We start from the raw sequence: 15,120 nt of genomic DNA on the forward strand, positions 1-15,120 counted from the left end.
CCGTCTAGTAGTGTTTTGTTATTTTGTACAATACTCTTCGGAGTATTGGTCTGGCTGATACCCACACGAAGGTCTTAAACAATTAACATTACATTTATAGTTGTCAGATATATTGATTACCCTCCCCTCCTTTACAGCCTCCATCATTTGATGGTGTTCTTGCAAAATTTGCATCTAAATCTTGTAAAATGTACTTTCTGGCATAGATAGTTATAGCATATTATAACATTTTATATTCTATAGTTCTTTCTTTATGCAGGATAACACTATTGCTGTCTCGATATTTATGTCGCCAGAATAATTTAGGACGTATACCAATTTGCTGTATTGTCAAAATTTGTGGCTTTGGGTTAAAATGCTTCATTGTTTTATGAAGTGCCGAAAACATTTTCTTAACAGGAAATCTGTATGTGAATACACTCTTCCCTTTCGTTTTCTCTGTCTCAGTGAAAGCCCTGTGTAAGGAATGCGTAGTAGAACGTTGTCGTGTGTTGCGTCTGAAGAACCAACTAAATGAAGATTATAAAACTGTAAATAATCTGCTCAAAGCAACAGTAAAGGGGTATGTTCACAGTGTATATTGTTTGATAAGCTAAAAAACCAACTAGCTTATTATTTGTGGATAATAGGGACTTGGGATCTTTGGAAGAAAGAAGGGTGATGAGTGGTTGGCCACAGCAGAGTAAATTTTGTGGTGACTGCTGCTGTGGCAAAGATAAAGAGAGCTGAGGCACAGACCCTGTGGCTATATTCCATCCATTAGAAAGGTGGAAGCAGAGATGTGCATCTGAGGCCTCAACAAGCTAAGGCAAGGTGCTCGCCTGTGTTCTGACGTGGAATTGTGGAATACTTATGTTGGAAAACCATTCTAGCAGACCTGGGGTGTCCCCTTTAGAGAGGCTGAAGTAAGTTTGTTAACCAAGGGTACCCAGTGGTACATCCTTGTCAGGAACATGCAGGCTTCTTGGAGTTTGTTGAGCCGCACTCTGTAGAGTACCTCTGGACTCAGGTGGCATTTATGATGTTTGGGTTTAATTTAAGTTGTATATTTCCCAAAGAAATATCAATCTAGTTCACTGTTTTGGGTCATTCCACAAACAGCCTGCTGAGTCCACTAAATGTGTTTGTGTATATATATGTGAGTGCCTATATGTGCATTTGAAGGGTCAGCTATATGCAGTTTTTCTTTGTTTGTTTGTTTTTTTGCGGTACGCGGGCCTCTCACTGCTGTGGCCTTTCCCCTTGGTGGGCCGCGTTCTTTGTTTGTTTGTTTTTTTGCGGTACGCGGGCCTCTCACTGCTGTGGCCTCTCCCGTTGTGGAGCGCAGGCTCAGCGGCCATGGCTCACGGCCCTAGCCGCTCCGCGGCTTGTGGGATCTTCCCGGACCGGGGCACGAACCCGTGTCCCCTGCATCGGCAGGCGGACTCTCAACCACTGCGCCACCAGGGAAGCCCTATATGCAGTTTTGAGTAGTAATCAAGTGAAGGAAAGTGGCCAGTTGTTTGGTGTGATTGGCATAAATTTAAATGAGGGTTAGGAGGAGCAGGGTAAGATTTAGGATGGAAGCAAAGTATTTTCTATACGTGCAATTTAATAGTGAGGAGTAAAAATGGCCAAAATGAGGAAATAGGTAAAAAAAAATTGTGTGCACAGCAGCAAATACTGAACATTTTAATTCAGTTTAGTTGTGGCCTTTACAAGGAAAGACGGGAGAAGGACATTAGGAAATGTTACCTGCATGATTTTACATTCTCTCTCTTTTCCACAGCAATGATGGATTTTGGGTAGGGAAATCCTCCTTACGCAGTTGGCGCCAGCTAGCTCTGGAACAGCTGGATGAGCAAGATGGCGATGCAGACCAAAGCAGTGGGAAAATGAATGGCAACACCTTGAATAAAGGTAATATTTAAAACCTGTATGTAGATGGTTGTGAGTCATACCACAACCACAATTGTAAGCATTTGTTTGTAGTAAAATTGTTTTGATTCCCATCCACGCAATTTCTAAGACAATTTTTTGAAGCCTAAGGCTCTCAAAAATGTCTCAGAACAAATAAAAAGACTGATAAGCTGTTGAAAATGAGCAAGGGCTCAACAGCTCACGCGAGGCATTCCTTATGGCATAAGGCATTCCTTATGACCTGCTTTGGGCTTAGGGTCTCTCTAGTTAATCCCAAGCAAAATTACTTTTAATTTTGCTCCAGCTAAAATTTTTAAGAAAGGCAAGTCTGCTGCAAATTGCATAGTATGTTGTTAGCTCAGTACATTTTGGTTATAGATTATTAGCCACGCCAAAAGGCTGACTTCGTCAAGTTAAATGTGCTTGAACTTCTGCATTTTTCATCCAGGAGTACAAGCAGGTTTTGAATAGCTTTCTACTTATAAATTCTTCTGAGTTTTCTGAAGCGATGCTTTTAAATAGAAAATTATATTAATGTAAGTCAACCACTCAATTCAATTTTGTAATCAGTATTTTATAAGATTATGGGAATTTAAAACATTAAAACCTTTTAGATTTAAAATAGAAATCAGTTTGATCAGTTTACTAATTGAGATACAATTAATGATCCATAAGCAATTATTTCACTTAATTTTATCTCCAAATATTAGTACTTACATACATATATTTTATTATTTTAATATTCTTAACCTTTTTACTGAAATATTCTATATTTTCTGCATTTGAACATTTGTATCATTTTATTTGGTGTGGATCTTCCCATACCACTGCTTTATTTTTGAGAATGTAAAAACACCAGAGCCACTAATAATTGTAAACTGATTTTTTTTTAAACATTTTCAAATTTGAAGAGTGTTTTTTTCTTTTGGCTAAAGTATTTTGTTGTGCTGTGTACTTCATGAACTTAACATTTGTTTCAATTTTATTCTATCATTTAAAAAAGATATTTTAAATACAGCCAATATATTATAATAGCTATATATGGAATATAACCTTTACAAATTGTGAATCACTATGTTGTATACCTGAAACTTATTTAATATTGTACATCAACCACCTCACTAAAAAGAAAGATTAAAAACATACTTTTAGTGTGACTTGACCCAGTATGTTAAATATTTTGTGCTCTTTTAAGCCTCTTTACATATCAGTGGCCCTTTTTTTTTTTAAACTGAAGTATAGTTGACTTACAATGTTGTGTTAATTACAGCAAAGTGACTGAGTTATACACACATATGTTCTCTTCCATTATCGTTTATCCCAGGATATTGACTATAGTTCCCTGTGCAGCAGGACCTTATTTATCCGTTCTGTATATATACCAGTTTGCATCTGCTCACCCCAAGGTCCCGGTGCATGCCGCCACTGCCACCCTAACCACCAGTCTTCTCTATGTCCCCAATTCTGTTTCTGTTTCATAGATAGGTTGATGTGTGTCATATTTTGGATTCCAGTGACCCTTCATTTTAAGGACAGTTGGATGCCATAACAGAAAATGCCTTGTTGTCCTAGCTTAAAAATATTTTTCATGTCGCTTTCAGAGTAAAATGCTCCTCTTCTCCCCCTTCCTCTATTCAAAGATTTTAAAAGCTTGAAGCAGAGTAGAAGTAACAAAGTAAAACCTGAAAGCCTTTCCACCAGGTAGAATCACTGTAAATAGTGGCTTTTTATAATGGTGCTTGTTATTGGCACAGTTGTGCATCATCCTTTACCAAAACCGTTTTTTAAAATTTAGCAGCTACATTTCACTGTATGAATATATATTTATTTAACCTATTTCAGTTTTTTACAATTAGTATGTAAACACAGATGCAGTAAATGTGTCCTTGTACCTACTTCTTTGCCTAATTTTCACATTATGTGATAGAGAGAGAGAGACACAGAGAAACAGGCAGGAGACAGAGTTACCTGGTCATGTCTTTCCTTTGCCCATTTCTCTGCTGGAACTTTTTAATGATTAGTAAATATTCTTTATGTATATTAAGTGTATTAAAAGTCTGTTATGTGCTTAACCTGGAAAATCCGTGAATAACTATTCTAATATCCCACTACTTAGGACTTCTTTTATTTGATCCTGTTCACTGGTATACACAAGTACAAACTGGCAAGTGTCACAGTGTAGACAAGTAGGAAAAGCAGATGTTGAAAGAGAACTGTTAATAGGAAGAGGAAAGTTTTAATTATATATGTTTGACATGAAATGTTAAATCCTTATTTCATTAGGCTTCTAAAGTTTTCTGTTCTTCCCTAAAGAGTTGATGGGTGAAAGTGACATGACATGTAGATGATTATCCTGGTTTATGACACAGTATTCTGAATACCTTGACTAGAATTAATGGGAAGGATATGTAAACTGTTTTTCAGTTTGAAAAAAATGCATATTTTCTTGCATAGCCCCAATCTTTAAAAAGCAAAACTGTCATTCAGAAATTTTTCTTTCCTTTAAGGGAGAGAAATGAAACACTTCTTAGCAGGACTGTGTCGAATCACTTAGGTCTAATTTTTAAAATGTTTTAAAGTTTTCTGTGTTTGAAATTGTGTAGAGTAGTATCTTTGCTACTCTGAAATTTAAATACAACAGTAGAAGAGTTATTATCTGTATTTCTTTTGATTAGATGAATCAAAGGAAGAAAGAAAAGAGGAGGAGGAAGAATTAAATTTTAATGAAGACATTCTGTGCCCACATGGTAAGCTAGATAATGTAAAACTTCTGTTGTTAGCCTTACTTTAGCATATCATGTATATTTTGTTAAATATTTTATACTCAAGAGCTCAGGCCCTAATATGGCAGCCATGGTAGAGCAACTGGTTTTCTAAACTGTTCATGCATGATCCTAATGTCTCGATCCTCTTGCCCTTTTCAACTGTTAGCTTCTACTGCCTACTTTCAAGCCAATGCCTCTCACACTTTTCCCTCTCTCCTCGCAAAAAAAATTTAAAATAATAGAATTTCCCCATATTTTAGTGAAGAAACTTATTGTCACTTGTCACATTGAAGGGTTTTCTGAGCTTGAAGGAGAAGAATTTCAGTTATTTCCCATTTATGTGTCTGTGTCTTTGTCCAAATTTGAACACTTTGAAAACAGCATTCGTATATTCTTCTTAGGGTTATTTCTGGTCTAGTTTCTTAGCTACTGTGTACTATATATTCTTAATAATAATTTCCAAATTCTTATTAATCCTGAATATTTGTTTATGTATTTATTTGTTTTTAGTGAGTGCTCATTTGAAATAACTTTTTTTTTTTGAGAGGGACTCCTTATATATGACACATGGTTTGCCATTCTGTCAGCCCTCTGAAAGCCAAAAAGGTATCTACTTCTCAAAAGTCTTCTACTGTATAAGTTCCCCACTCACTCTGTTTTGTTTTGTTTTTTTTCTTACTCCACCCTGAGAAAAATTGGACCCAGAGAAGCTAGGATGTCAGTGATGAATCTGTTAACACGTTTGCATTTCTTGTTGTGTGCTAATATATTGCTGATACTCAGAATTCTTTTTTTAAATTGAAGTATAGTTAATTACTATGTTGTAGTAGTTTCATGTGTACAGCAAATTGATTCAGTTATACATATATGTATTCTTTTTCAGATTCTTTTCCATTATAGGTTATTATAAGATATTGAGTATAGTTCCCTGTGCTATACAGTAGGTCCTTGTTGTTTGTCTATTTTATATATAGTAGTGTATATCTGCTAATCCCAAACTCCTAATTTATTCCGCTTCCGCCATCCCCTTTGGTAACCATAAGTTTGTTTTCTGTCTGTGAGTCTATTTCTGTTTTGTAAATAAGTTCATTTGTATAATTCTTTTTTAGATTCCATATATGAGTGATATCATGATATTTGTCTCTCTGACTTCACTTAATATGATAATCTCTAGGTCTATTCATGTTGCTGCAGATGGCATTATTTCATTCTTTTTTATGGCTGAGCCTAATACTCAGACTTCTTGTTGGTCCCAGTAAATTCCTTATTTTAGTTCTTTCTTCATTGCCTCATCATGAACCCATGCATGATGCCTCACCCTTTCCCTCATTCACACCAGTGCGGCACGGCACGCGGGATCTTAGTTCCTCAACCAGGGATCAAACCTGCGCCCCTTGCAGTGGAAGCACAGACTCTTAACCACTGGACCGCCAAGGAAGTCCCCACACCAGTGGTTTTTTATGAAGAGTCCTTGGTGATGCTAGTGATAGTAGTTGTCACTTGAGTTGTATTTGTATGCCTATCTTTCTGGACACAATCTCACTGCACTCTACTAGCTGAGTGGCATTCTCATTTACTGGCTACACAACTAGGAAGAGGAGGTGAAGGGTCATCCTGGGATGTGGATTTTTTTTTTTTTAAACATTTGTAGCATAGATGTGCACATAGCATAAGTGCCTCCATTTTGAGAGTTGAGGAATCTGTAGTAAAATACTAAGTTTTCATGCTTGGTGCTGCTTAGCAGAGTGAAACAGTGCCAGAACTCAGATTGTCTTCCTCCTTCGCTCACTGACATTTGCTCTCAGCCCACCTCTCATCTTGTCATTTTAGTTTTACAGTTTTGACTAGAAAGCATGGCAGAGCTGAAAGTGATTTTAGGACTTAGGCTGCTCCCCTCAGCTTGTCAGAAATTGTATATGAGCTATTTTTTTTTAGATCTTGTAGCTTGATCTGCAGCTCAGTGGCATTTTGTTGCTGTACTTTGTTATCTTGCATTTAAAAAGCATAGTTCTCAACTCTTGATTTTGTGGACGTCACCTGTCAGTGTACCATGTCCACAGGTGCAGGATACGGGACTTCACTTAAAACCTACCCCACTCTTTAGGTTTTTTTTTTTTTTCAATTTTAATTAATTAATTAATTTATTTATTTATTTATGGCTGTGTTGGGTCTTTGTTTCTGTGCGAGGGCTTTCTCCAGTTGTGGCAAGTGGGGGTCACTCTTCATTGCGGTGCGCGGGCCTCACTACCGCGGCTTCTCTTGTTGCGGAGCACAGGCTCCAGATTCGCAGGCTCAGTAATTGTGGCTCACGGGCCCAGTTGCTCCGCGGCATGTGGGATCTTCCCAGACCAGGGCTCCAACCCGTGTCCCCTGCATTGGCAGGCAGATTCTCAACCACTGAGCCACCAGGGAAGCCCACAGGTTTATATTAAAACTTGTTCCTGAGATGTCGTGATGGTCGTCATAGCAAACAGATGATAGACATTTATCAGATGTTTACCTTGTGCCCAGTAGTTTTCTAAGTGTATAGATATTAACTAATTTAATCTATACAACAACCCTGAAAGGTCAGTATTACTAGTGTACCAATTGTACTGATGAGTAAGTAAACTGAGGCACAGAGAGGTGAGAGTCGTTTGCTAAAGGGTACCACACTTAATGCATAGGTTTCCCCTAGTTATATAATTGTCTGAAATTCTTTTTCTTTGAAAATTTGAAGGACTTACTGTATCTTTCAATGTACCAGTTGTCCAAAGCCCTTCTTAGGCAGTTTTTGCCCCTTCCACTTCTGGTAGCTTGTTAAGATCTCTGTCCACAGCATCGTGACACCTCACCCTGTGCAGGTCCTAATTCATTTATTGCTCGGGGGGTTTTGTGGAAGCCATGCACATGTGTGAGGGCAGGGGACCGCCAGCTTCCCTGTTTGGGTGTCCTGGCTGGGCCGTTTCACTGGAGAATTCTCACTTTGATTATTCCTTCTTGGACTGCTCAGATTTCTCCATAAGGATCTTTCATTCTCCTGCCTGGAAAATGCAGAGCTGGCTGTCACTTCCAGGGCTGTAGAGAGGAGGGCTTGGGAGTCTCTGCATTCTGTATGGAAACATTCACTTATCCACATCTCAGCGCACTACCTCTTTTCTCGGCTTTGTGTCCCCCAGTGCAGAGGCCTTAGGTTTTATATCATCAGAGAAGCTTGTGTTGTCTTTTGTGGATAACGGGGGCAGGTATCTGTAGGGTGTAGAGAAGGACAACTCAGAATTTTAACTGCCTCTTAAATAATCTTTTAGTCTGTTCTCTTCTGGGTACCCCTAATTCCTGGATTTGTGGGGCCAGTTCTGTAGTGTAGTAAATCGGGTTACTTTTGTCAGTTTAGAATTCATTTTTCTTGTCTTATCCATCCACCTTTAAGCTTCTACAATATTTGTTTCTGTTGTCCCATCTGTTTTATCCATCATTATGATTTTGTATCTTTTAAAAAAGGTCTCCTTACTGTGATTTAATGGTGTTTCAGGAGGAACTGGAAGTAAATGCAGTTTTAAAACATCATTTTTATCTGGAAGTCCGTGTTTGCATTTTTATATTATAAAGCCTGTGTATATTTATCACGGATTTTGTGTGAATTAATAACGGATTATATATTCCATTATATGATTTGCTACTACCATAGAGTTTAGCATTTACTGCAGATATTCCTTATCCATCAGGCTTTCTTATCCATTTCATTTTATATTCATTTAATGGTTAACCTTCCTTAACTTACCTTGTTTATTATACCTGTTTACTAAGCAGCTGAGCAGTTTTTTAATTTATTTTTTTTTACAAGTTCTTTGGATATTCTGTGCCCCCAAAGTATTAGAGTTTGAACTGGATTTTGTCGGGGAGGGGATTTATCCAGAATCTAAACTCATTGTTAACTAGATTTCTATTTTTACCAGAAGAATCTTTGGGGAGTAGGTTATCGAATTATGTTTGGTGAATTCAATCTCTCATGACTAGTTTGATCTTGTATTGGGAGATGTTGCTTACAAAATGAATTTAATTTATTGGCTTTCTCTTAAGATTTAAGAAGCAGTGTTATATATTGCAGGATACAAGTCTAATTTCTAAAAATTCATATGTCACAAGTAAAAGTTCATTGTTGTGAGGTCGAACTATTCAGATACATTAAATCATGGTAGTTATTAAAATGATGTGAAACTAAATTTAGAAACATGACTAGGGGTAGAGTAGAGGACTTTCCATTTAATATTGACTTGCAGTATTTAATACTGACTGCAGTATTTAATTTCTGACTGCAGTGAAGTGACTTATTAAAACACATTGCTGATTTTAGAAATAAACTTGCGTTCTTTTCTAATTACCTGAGTAATGCACCTCCTACAATACAGCCAGTCATAAATAAAAACACCCTTACATCAAAACAAGAGGCAGTGTATCCAGAGACTCTATGGAATCCTGTTTAAAATATGTGTTTGTGTATTTGCATTATTGTTTGCTACATTCTCCCTTTCTGAACCAGATTGGGTTATAACATATGTATACAGAGGAATGGTCCCTTTAAAAAAAAAAAGAAAAAAAAAGGAAACCACTTAACAAGTATAATTGCCCTGGAGTTCTTTCTTTCTTTTTAAAAAAAATTATTTATTTATTTATTTTTGGCTGTGTTGGGTCTTCGTTGCTTTCTCTAGTTGTGGCGAGTGGGAGCCACTCTTCGATGAGGTGCACAGGCTTCTCATTGCGGTGGCTTCTCTTGTTGCGGAGCAAGGGCTTGTGGCACGTGGGCTCTAGAGTGCAGGCTCAGTAGTTGTAGTGCATGGGGTTAGTTGCTCCGCAGCATGTGGGATCTTCCCGGACCAGGGCTCGAACCCGTGTCCCCTGCATTGGCAGGTGGATTCTTAACCACTGCGCCACTAGGGAAGTCCCTTGGAGTTCTTTCTAAATCAGTTATAGAAGTCTACTGTAATCTTTTTTATGGCTGCATTATATTTCACCATAAAGGTGTACTAGATTGGAGCCTGATTATCCAGTTAACCTTTAAAAAAAATAATAAGTTCCCTAATGGTGTCTGAGGATAGCATTTTATTTTTTAAAGCATTTTTTAAAAATTATTTATTTATTTATTTTTGGCTGCATTGGACCTTCGTCGCTGCGTGTAGGTTTTCTCTAGGTGCAGCGAGCAGGGGCTACTCTTCGTTGCGGTGAGCGGGCTTCTCATTGCAGTGGCTTCTCGTTGCGGAGCACGGGCCCTAGGCACTCAGGCTTCAGTAGTTTTGGCACACGGGCTCTAGAGCGCAGGCTCAGTAGTTGTGGCACACGGGCTTAGTTGCTCCGTGGCATGTGGGAACTTCCCGGACCAGGGCTCGAACCCGTGTCCCATGCATTGGCAGGCAGATTCTTAACCACTGCGCCACCAGGGAAGCCCCAGGATAGCACTTAAAGTAAGTTTTCATAACCTCAGAGGAAATTTGTTAACAGCCTACTCAGAAATAAAGTTAATTTTTACATTGTGAACTATTTTCTCTGGTAATAAGTATATTAAAGCAAAGTAATCATTTCTTAGGATTAGTCAAAGCTCAATAAGAGGTGACGGATGGAAGTTAAGAAGATGCATTTTGAGGCATTAGAAATTATGGGGTTTATATGAGAGAGATCTGGTTTCATATCCTAGCTCCATTATCCACCAATTGTGGTGACCCTGGGTGTATGAATTTCTCTGATTCTTGGTTTATTTATTGTTATAAAACACATAAAGCAAAGAATCATGATACTGCATTTAGAAAGCCCCTGGCTTTTTTACTCATATAAACATGTAAGTATCTTGCCAATGGGGGTACAAACACATTTTCCTTTGGAAACTTAAAGATGGTTTTCTGGGTAAAGAACCATATAGGTACTATATGCAGTTCACTAATTATCTGTTGGGAACAGCTGAAGCAATAGAAACTGGAACCACAAACACAGTGAGGGGTTGAGTGGGGAGAAAGGCCCTGAAATGAGGGAAGTATCAGTCATCCGAGGAGGGGCTGCTGAGATTGAGGGTCTCTGGCATCTGGGCGTTCCTGTGATCTTCGGAGGAGATGAAGGGTGGTGGTGACTAGCACTCTGCTTATCCTCTTCTAGGATTTTTAAAGATCCACGGGGTTCAGGGTGTTTGCAGTAGTAATAGCAAACCAACTGGGTATTGACTGGAGATGGTTTTACGATTGAACAGTAGATTGCTTTACTATTTAAGCATGAGTCTCACACAACTTTGAAAATAGCATTTCAATTCGGGATGAATTTAGTAAAGTAATAAGGTAAAACGGAGAAAATACGTTCTGCAGGAAATTGTGGCATTTGAATGTGGGCGGAGATGAAATACAGACGAAATACTGTTAAACAACCCCTGGGGTGGCACAGGGACACCAGGATCCCTGGAAGCCCCTTTAGTGCTTCCTTCACTGGTAGGAAGAAGGACCTAGATTAAGGACAAAGGAATGGCTGGTTTCTTTAGAATTAGATGAAATTAAAAATTTAGACTTTGAAACTAAGGAAAGAGAGAGAGAATTACAGTACTTTAGAACAGAAGGAAAAGAGGCCCTACAAATTAGTCTTAAGAAATATAAAATAGATTTTTAGAGGGTATATATTGATTTTTTTTTTAACCTTTTCTCTCTACTCCGGCCCCCCCACCTTTTTTTGACTTAGGGGAGTTATGCATATCTGAAAATGAAAGAAGGCTTGTTTCTAAAGAGGCTTGGAGCAAACTGCAGCAGTACTTCCCAAAGGCTCCCGAGTTTCCAAGTTACAAAGAATGCTGTTCACAGTGCAAGGTGCTGCACGCTGTCCTGACATCTGTGGAAATTATAATGCCACCTCCCTGGATTGACTTCCCAGGAGAATTGACATTGCACTCTTGGTAGGGGTTAGGGAGGAGGCAGGTCCTGTGCTGTCAGCAGGAGATGGTTGATTGCTTCCTGCTTCATTCTCTTTCAGATTTTAGAAAGAGAAGGAGAAGAAAATGAAGCCTTGCATAAGATGATTGCAAATGAGCAAAAGACTTCTCTCCCAAATTTGTTCCAGGACAAAAACAGACCGTGTCTCAGTAACTGGCCAGAGGTATAATGATTGCCACAAGGGATAGAATTCATCTCACCTTTGTAAGACCCTTGCCAAATTCCTGATGAACAGTGGTTTCAGAACAACTGAGAGCTTCTCTAATTCTCATTTGTATAGATTTCTTATTGGGGGATTTTACTCTTACTTCTGGTTGCTTGGTAGAGGGCTGTATTTCCATTTTATTTATGAAGCTTGAAAGAGGAAAACCACGGTATATGGAGACATTTTCCCTATAGGATTTAGGTTAAGAATGCAGTGAATTAATGGATACTTTCATCTGATTTTTCTATTCTAGGACACGGATGTCCTCTACATTGTGTCACAGTTCTTTGTAGAAGAATGGCGAAAATTTGTCAGGTATATACCAAAAATTTTCTATTTCCTTTTTTATTGTTGATTTTATTATTTTTAAGAATTCATGGATCCTGATCGTAGTACCTTACTTTTACTAGCATATACTGAAAGTTTTATTTTCTAATAATTTAAATGAATATTCCTGAGAAACACATTAACTATTATCATTAAAATATATCTCTAATTTTAAAATAATCATCTTAAAAAAATCTTCTCTTTAGTCATGCAGTAGTGAAGTATATTGATCCTCCTTGTTTCATTTGAGTAGAAAACCTACAAGGTGTAGTCCTGTGTCATCAGTTGGAAACAGTGCTCTTCTGTGTCCTCACGGGGGACTCATGTTTACATTTGCTTCCATGACCAAAGAAGATTCTAAACTGTGAGTTTCTTCTCTTCATGTGATTTTTTTTTTTCTAGTGATTAATAGAACGTGTTTAGGAAATTTCTCGTCTGACAAAGAGAGTCTGTTTTAAGAATCTGTTTGAATTGTGGGGTTATTTCCTCTGGTGTTCTCTGCTAGGTGGAGCATTTGCCTTTAAAAAAAAAAGACTGCTTCTCCATAAAAATCAAGAGGCTGCCTGAGGCTACCTTGCTCTTGTTTCTCCCTTCTCCTTCCTGGAGCCCTGCTTTCTCCTTCCAAGCTGCTGGTACCCAGGACAGTGTCTCTAGGTTACATCACATAGTATTTATCCCTCTGTAGCTAAGTTCTTTACTCAACTTCGGTTTTTGAGGTTTAGCCATGTTGATCCATGTATTGATAACTTCAGTCCATTTTGTTTTACTGCTGTTGTAACATTTTTTTGTATGAAAAAACTACTATGCCTTGTTGATGTATCTTTTCCTTCTTAATTTATTTGTATTAAATATTGGTTTTGATAATTTTGGTTTAGAGATGGACTATGTCCTTGTGTCTTAAAGCATGTTGTGTTTTTTTGCACAGTATAGCTCTCATATGGCCCAGTGAGTGGCAAATGATACAAAAGCTCTTTGTCGTGGATCATGTAATTAAAATCATGAGAACTGAAGGAGGAGATGCAAACCCTTCAGAAACACAGTATATTTCTGAGCCTAGTAAGTTTTCATATCGCTCTTGGTTTATGTAGTTGGAAGTTGGCATTTTAAGGGGGAAGGAAAGAGTATGTCAATATTGTATTTTCTACTTAAAGATCGATCATGTGGTGGTCCAAACTATATTCCGCAGATGGGAAATCATATAATTACCTCATTATTTGTATGTTTGTCGACAGTAAATGGATTTCCTTATTTGCATACAATAGAATACATTGGTTAACAGAAAATATGAGTAATATTTTGATGAATACACTCTGGTAACTTTGATATGTTCTTTTAGATCTTTCATTCTTTGACAGTAATTCCTCAACCATTGCTATTTTACCTCTTTTTTTTTTTTTTTTTTTTTAAAGAACTCTGTCCAGAATGTAGAGAAGGGTTATTGTGTCAACAGCAGAGGGACCTGCGTGAATACACTCAAGCCACCATCTACGTCCATAAAGTCGTGGATAATAAGAAGGTACCAGTCCCTCTTGTGGCTGTGCCTAGTAATGATCATGCTTGCCTTTTGACTTGCTGTTGGATTTTCACTGAGGATGGCCTAGGGTTGCCTTATTTTTTTTTTTGGTGGGAGGGGATGGTGCAGGTGGAGCTATTGGACTAGAACTGAAAAGGAATAGTTATGTGATTTATGTGGATCTAGTCAGTTATTAATCGAAACACAAATATTGTGTGTCAGGAATGGTCTTGGTGCTGGGAATACAGGTGGTGCAGAAGACAGAGAAGTTACCTACCATCAAGAATATTTGTACCTAGTGAGGTAGATCAAGAATAAGCCCATAAATTCATAAGATAATTTCAGACAAGAACAAGTATTTTGAAGGAAATCTAGCAGAGTAAAGCGAGAGATGGATAGAGGCGGAGGTGCATTGTGAGATAGGGCATGGGTATGAAAGGTGCGTTAGAGGAGGAGTTGTTTTACCTGAGCATTAACTGTCAGAGAGTCAGCCTGTGACGTGTAGTCCAGGCAAAACCATAAGCCTAATGCTCTCAAGCAACAGAGTAAGTTGTATCTAGAGCAGCACTGCCCAATGGAACTTTCTGCAGTGATGGAGATGTTCTGTATCTACACCATAGCCATTAGCCGTATTTGACTGTGGAGCACTTGAAATGTGTCTAGGGTGACTTGAGGAACTGAGATTTTAATTCATTTTCATTTAAATAGCCATGTGTCACCTCTGGCTACCATAGTGGACAGCACTGGTCTAGAGAGAAGTTTCTTCCAAGGAGGGAAAGTGATAGGTGATGAGGGATCAAATTTTATCGGCCTTTATACATCATACCAAGGATCTGGGATCTTATTCTAAGCGTAGATGTAAGCCACTGGAGTTTCAAGGGAGGTCATGGTGTGATCTCATTTACGCTTTCAAAAAGTCACCCTGGCCATTGTGTTTGGAGTTGGTAAGGGCATAACGGAAAGAAGGACGGCCAGTTTAGAGCCTCTTGCATTTTTTAATCTAAAGGGTAGGTGAAGTAGACAGATTTGGGTATAATTTGGGAGCAGGGGTGTTGCTGTGGATTGTTTTTGGAGCATTTTCACTATATTAGGAAAGGCTCTTAGGTAGATCCTGACCCACATCTCTGGACATCTCATTAATTTGATTCCAAGGTTTTGGGAATTAAAGACAAAATAGAATGTGTTTTATTTGATGATAGTTACCAAACACATTATTTTAGAAGGGTAACTTATAAATTATGCTCTAATGGTCTAGGGTTTTGCTTCACAAGTTGAATTAAGGCCTCATTTCCTAATTTGCTGAGAAAATGAAGTTGAGTAAAAATGTCTCAATTTTTCCCCTAGAATTTTCTTATATCTTTTGTACCTATCAGTGCATGTATATATTGGTATCTAGTACAAAATAGTATCCAGGGCTTCCCTAGTGGTGCAGTGGTTGAGAGTCTGCCTGCCGATGCAGGGGACACGGGTTCGTGC

General features: G+C 38.2%; 1 protein-coding gene across 4 annotated transcripts in view; it reads left to right on the forward strand.

The window, feature by feature from the left end:
- USP48 (ubiquitin specific peptidase 48) overlaps positions 1–15,120 on the forward strand; it is a 69,427-nt gene that overhangs the window by 39,026 nt on the left and 15,281 nt on the right. For all 4 annotated transcript variants that reach the window (XM_024125291.3, XM_007111796.4, XM_028487762.2 and 1 more), the window contains 9 exons: positions 448–562; positions 1,769–1,899; positions 4,575–4,646; positions 11,352–11,476; positions 11,640–11,762; positions 12,058–12,119; positions 12,385–12,495; positions 13,057–13,187; positions 13,541–13,647. In XM_024125291.3, the coding sequence (XP_023981059.1) occupies positions 448–562; positions 1,769–1,899; positions 4,575–4,646; positions 11,352–11,476; positions 11,640–11,762; positions 12,058–12,119; positions 12,385–12,495; positions 13,057–13,187; positions 13,541–13,647 (977 nt within the window). The remainder of the gene's footprint in view (positions 1–447; positions 563–1,768; positions 1,900–4,574; positions 4,647–11,351; positions 11,477–11,639; positions 11,763–12,057; positions 12,120–12,384; positions 12,496–13,056; positions 13,188–13,540; positions 13,648–15,120) is intronic.

This window comes from Physeter macrocephalus, chromosome 3, assembly GCF_002837175.3.
Source record: "Physeter macrocephalus isolate SW-GA chromosome 3, ASM283717v5, whole genome shotgun sequence".
In the NCBI taxonomy this organism is placed as follows: Eukaryota; Metazoa; Chordata; class Mammalia; order Artiodactyla; family Physeteridae; genus Physeter; species Physeter macrocephalus.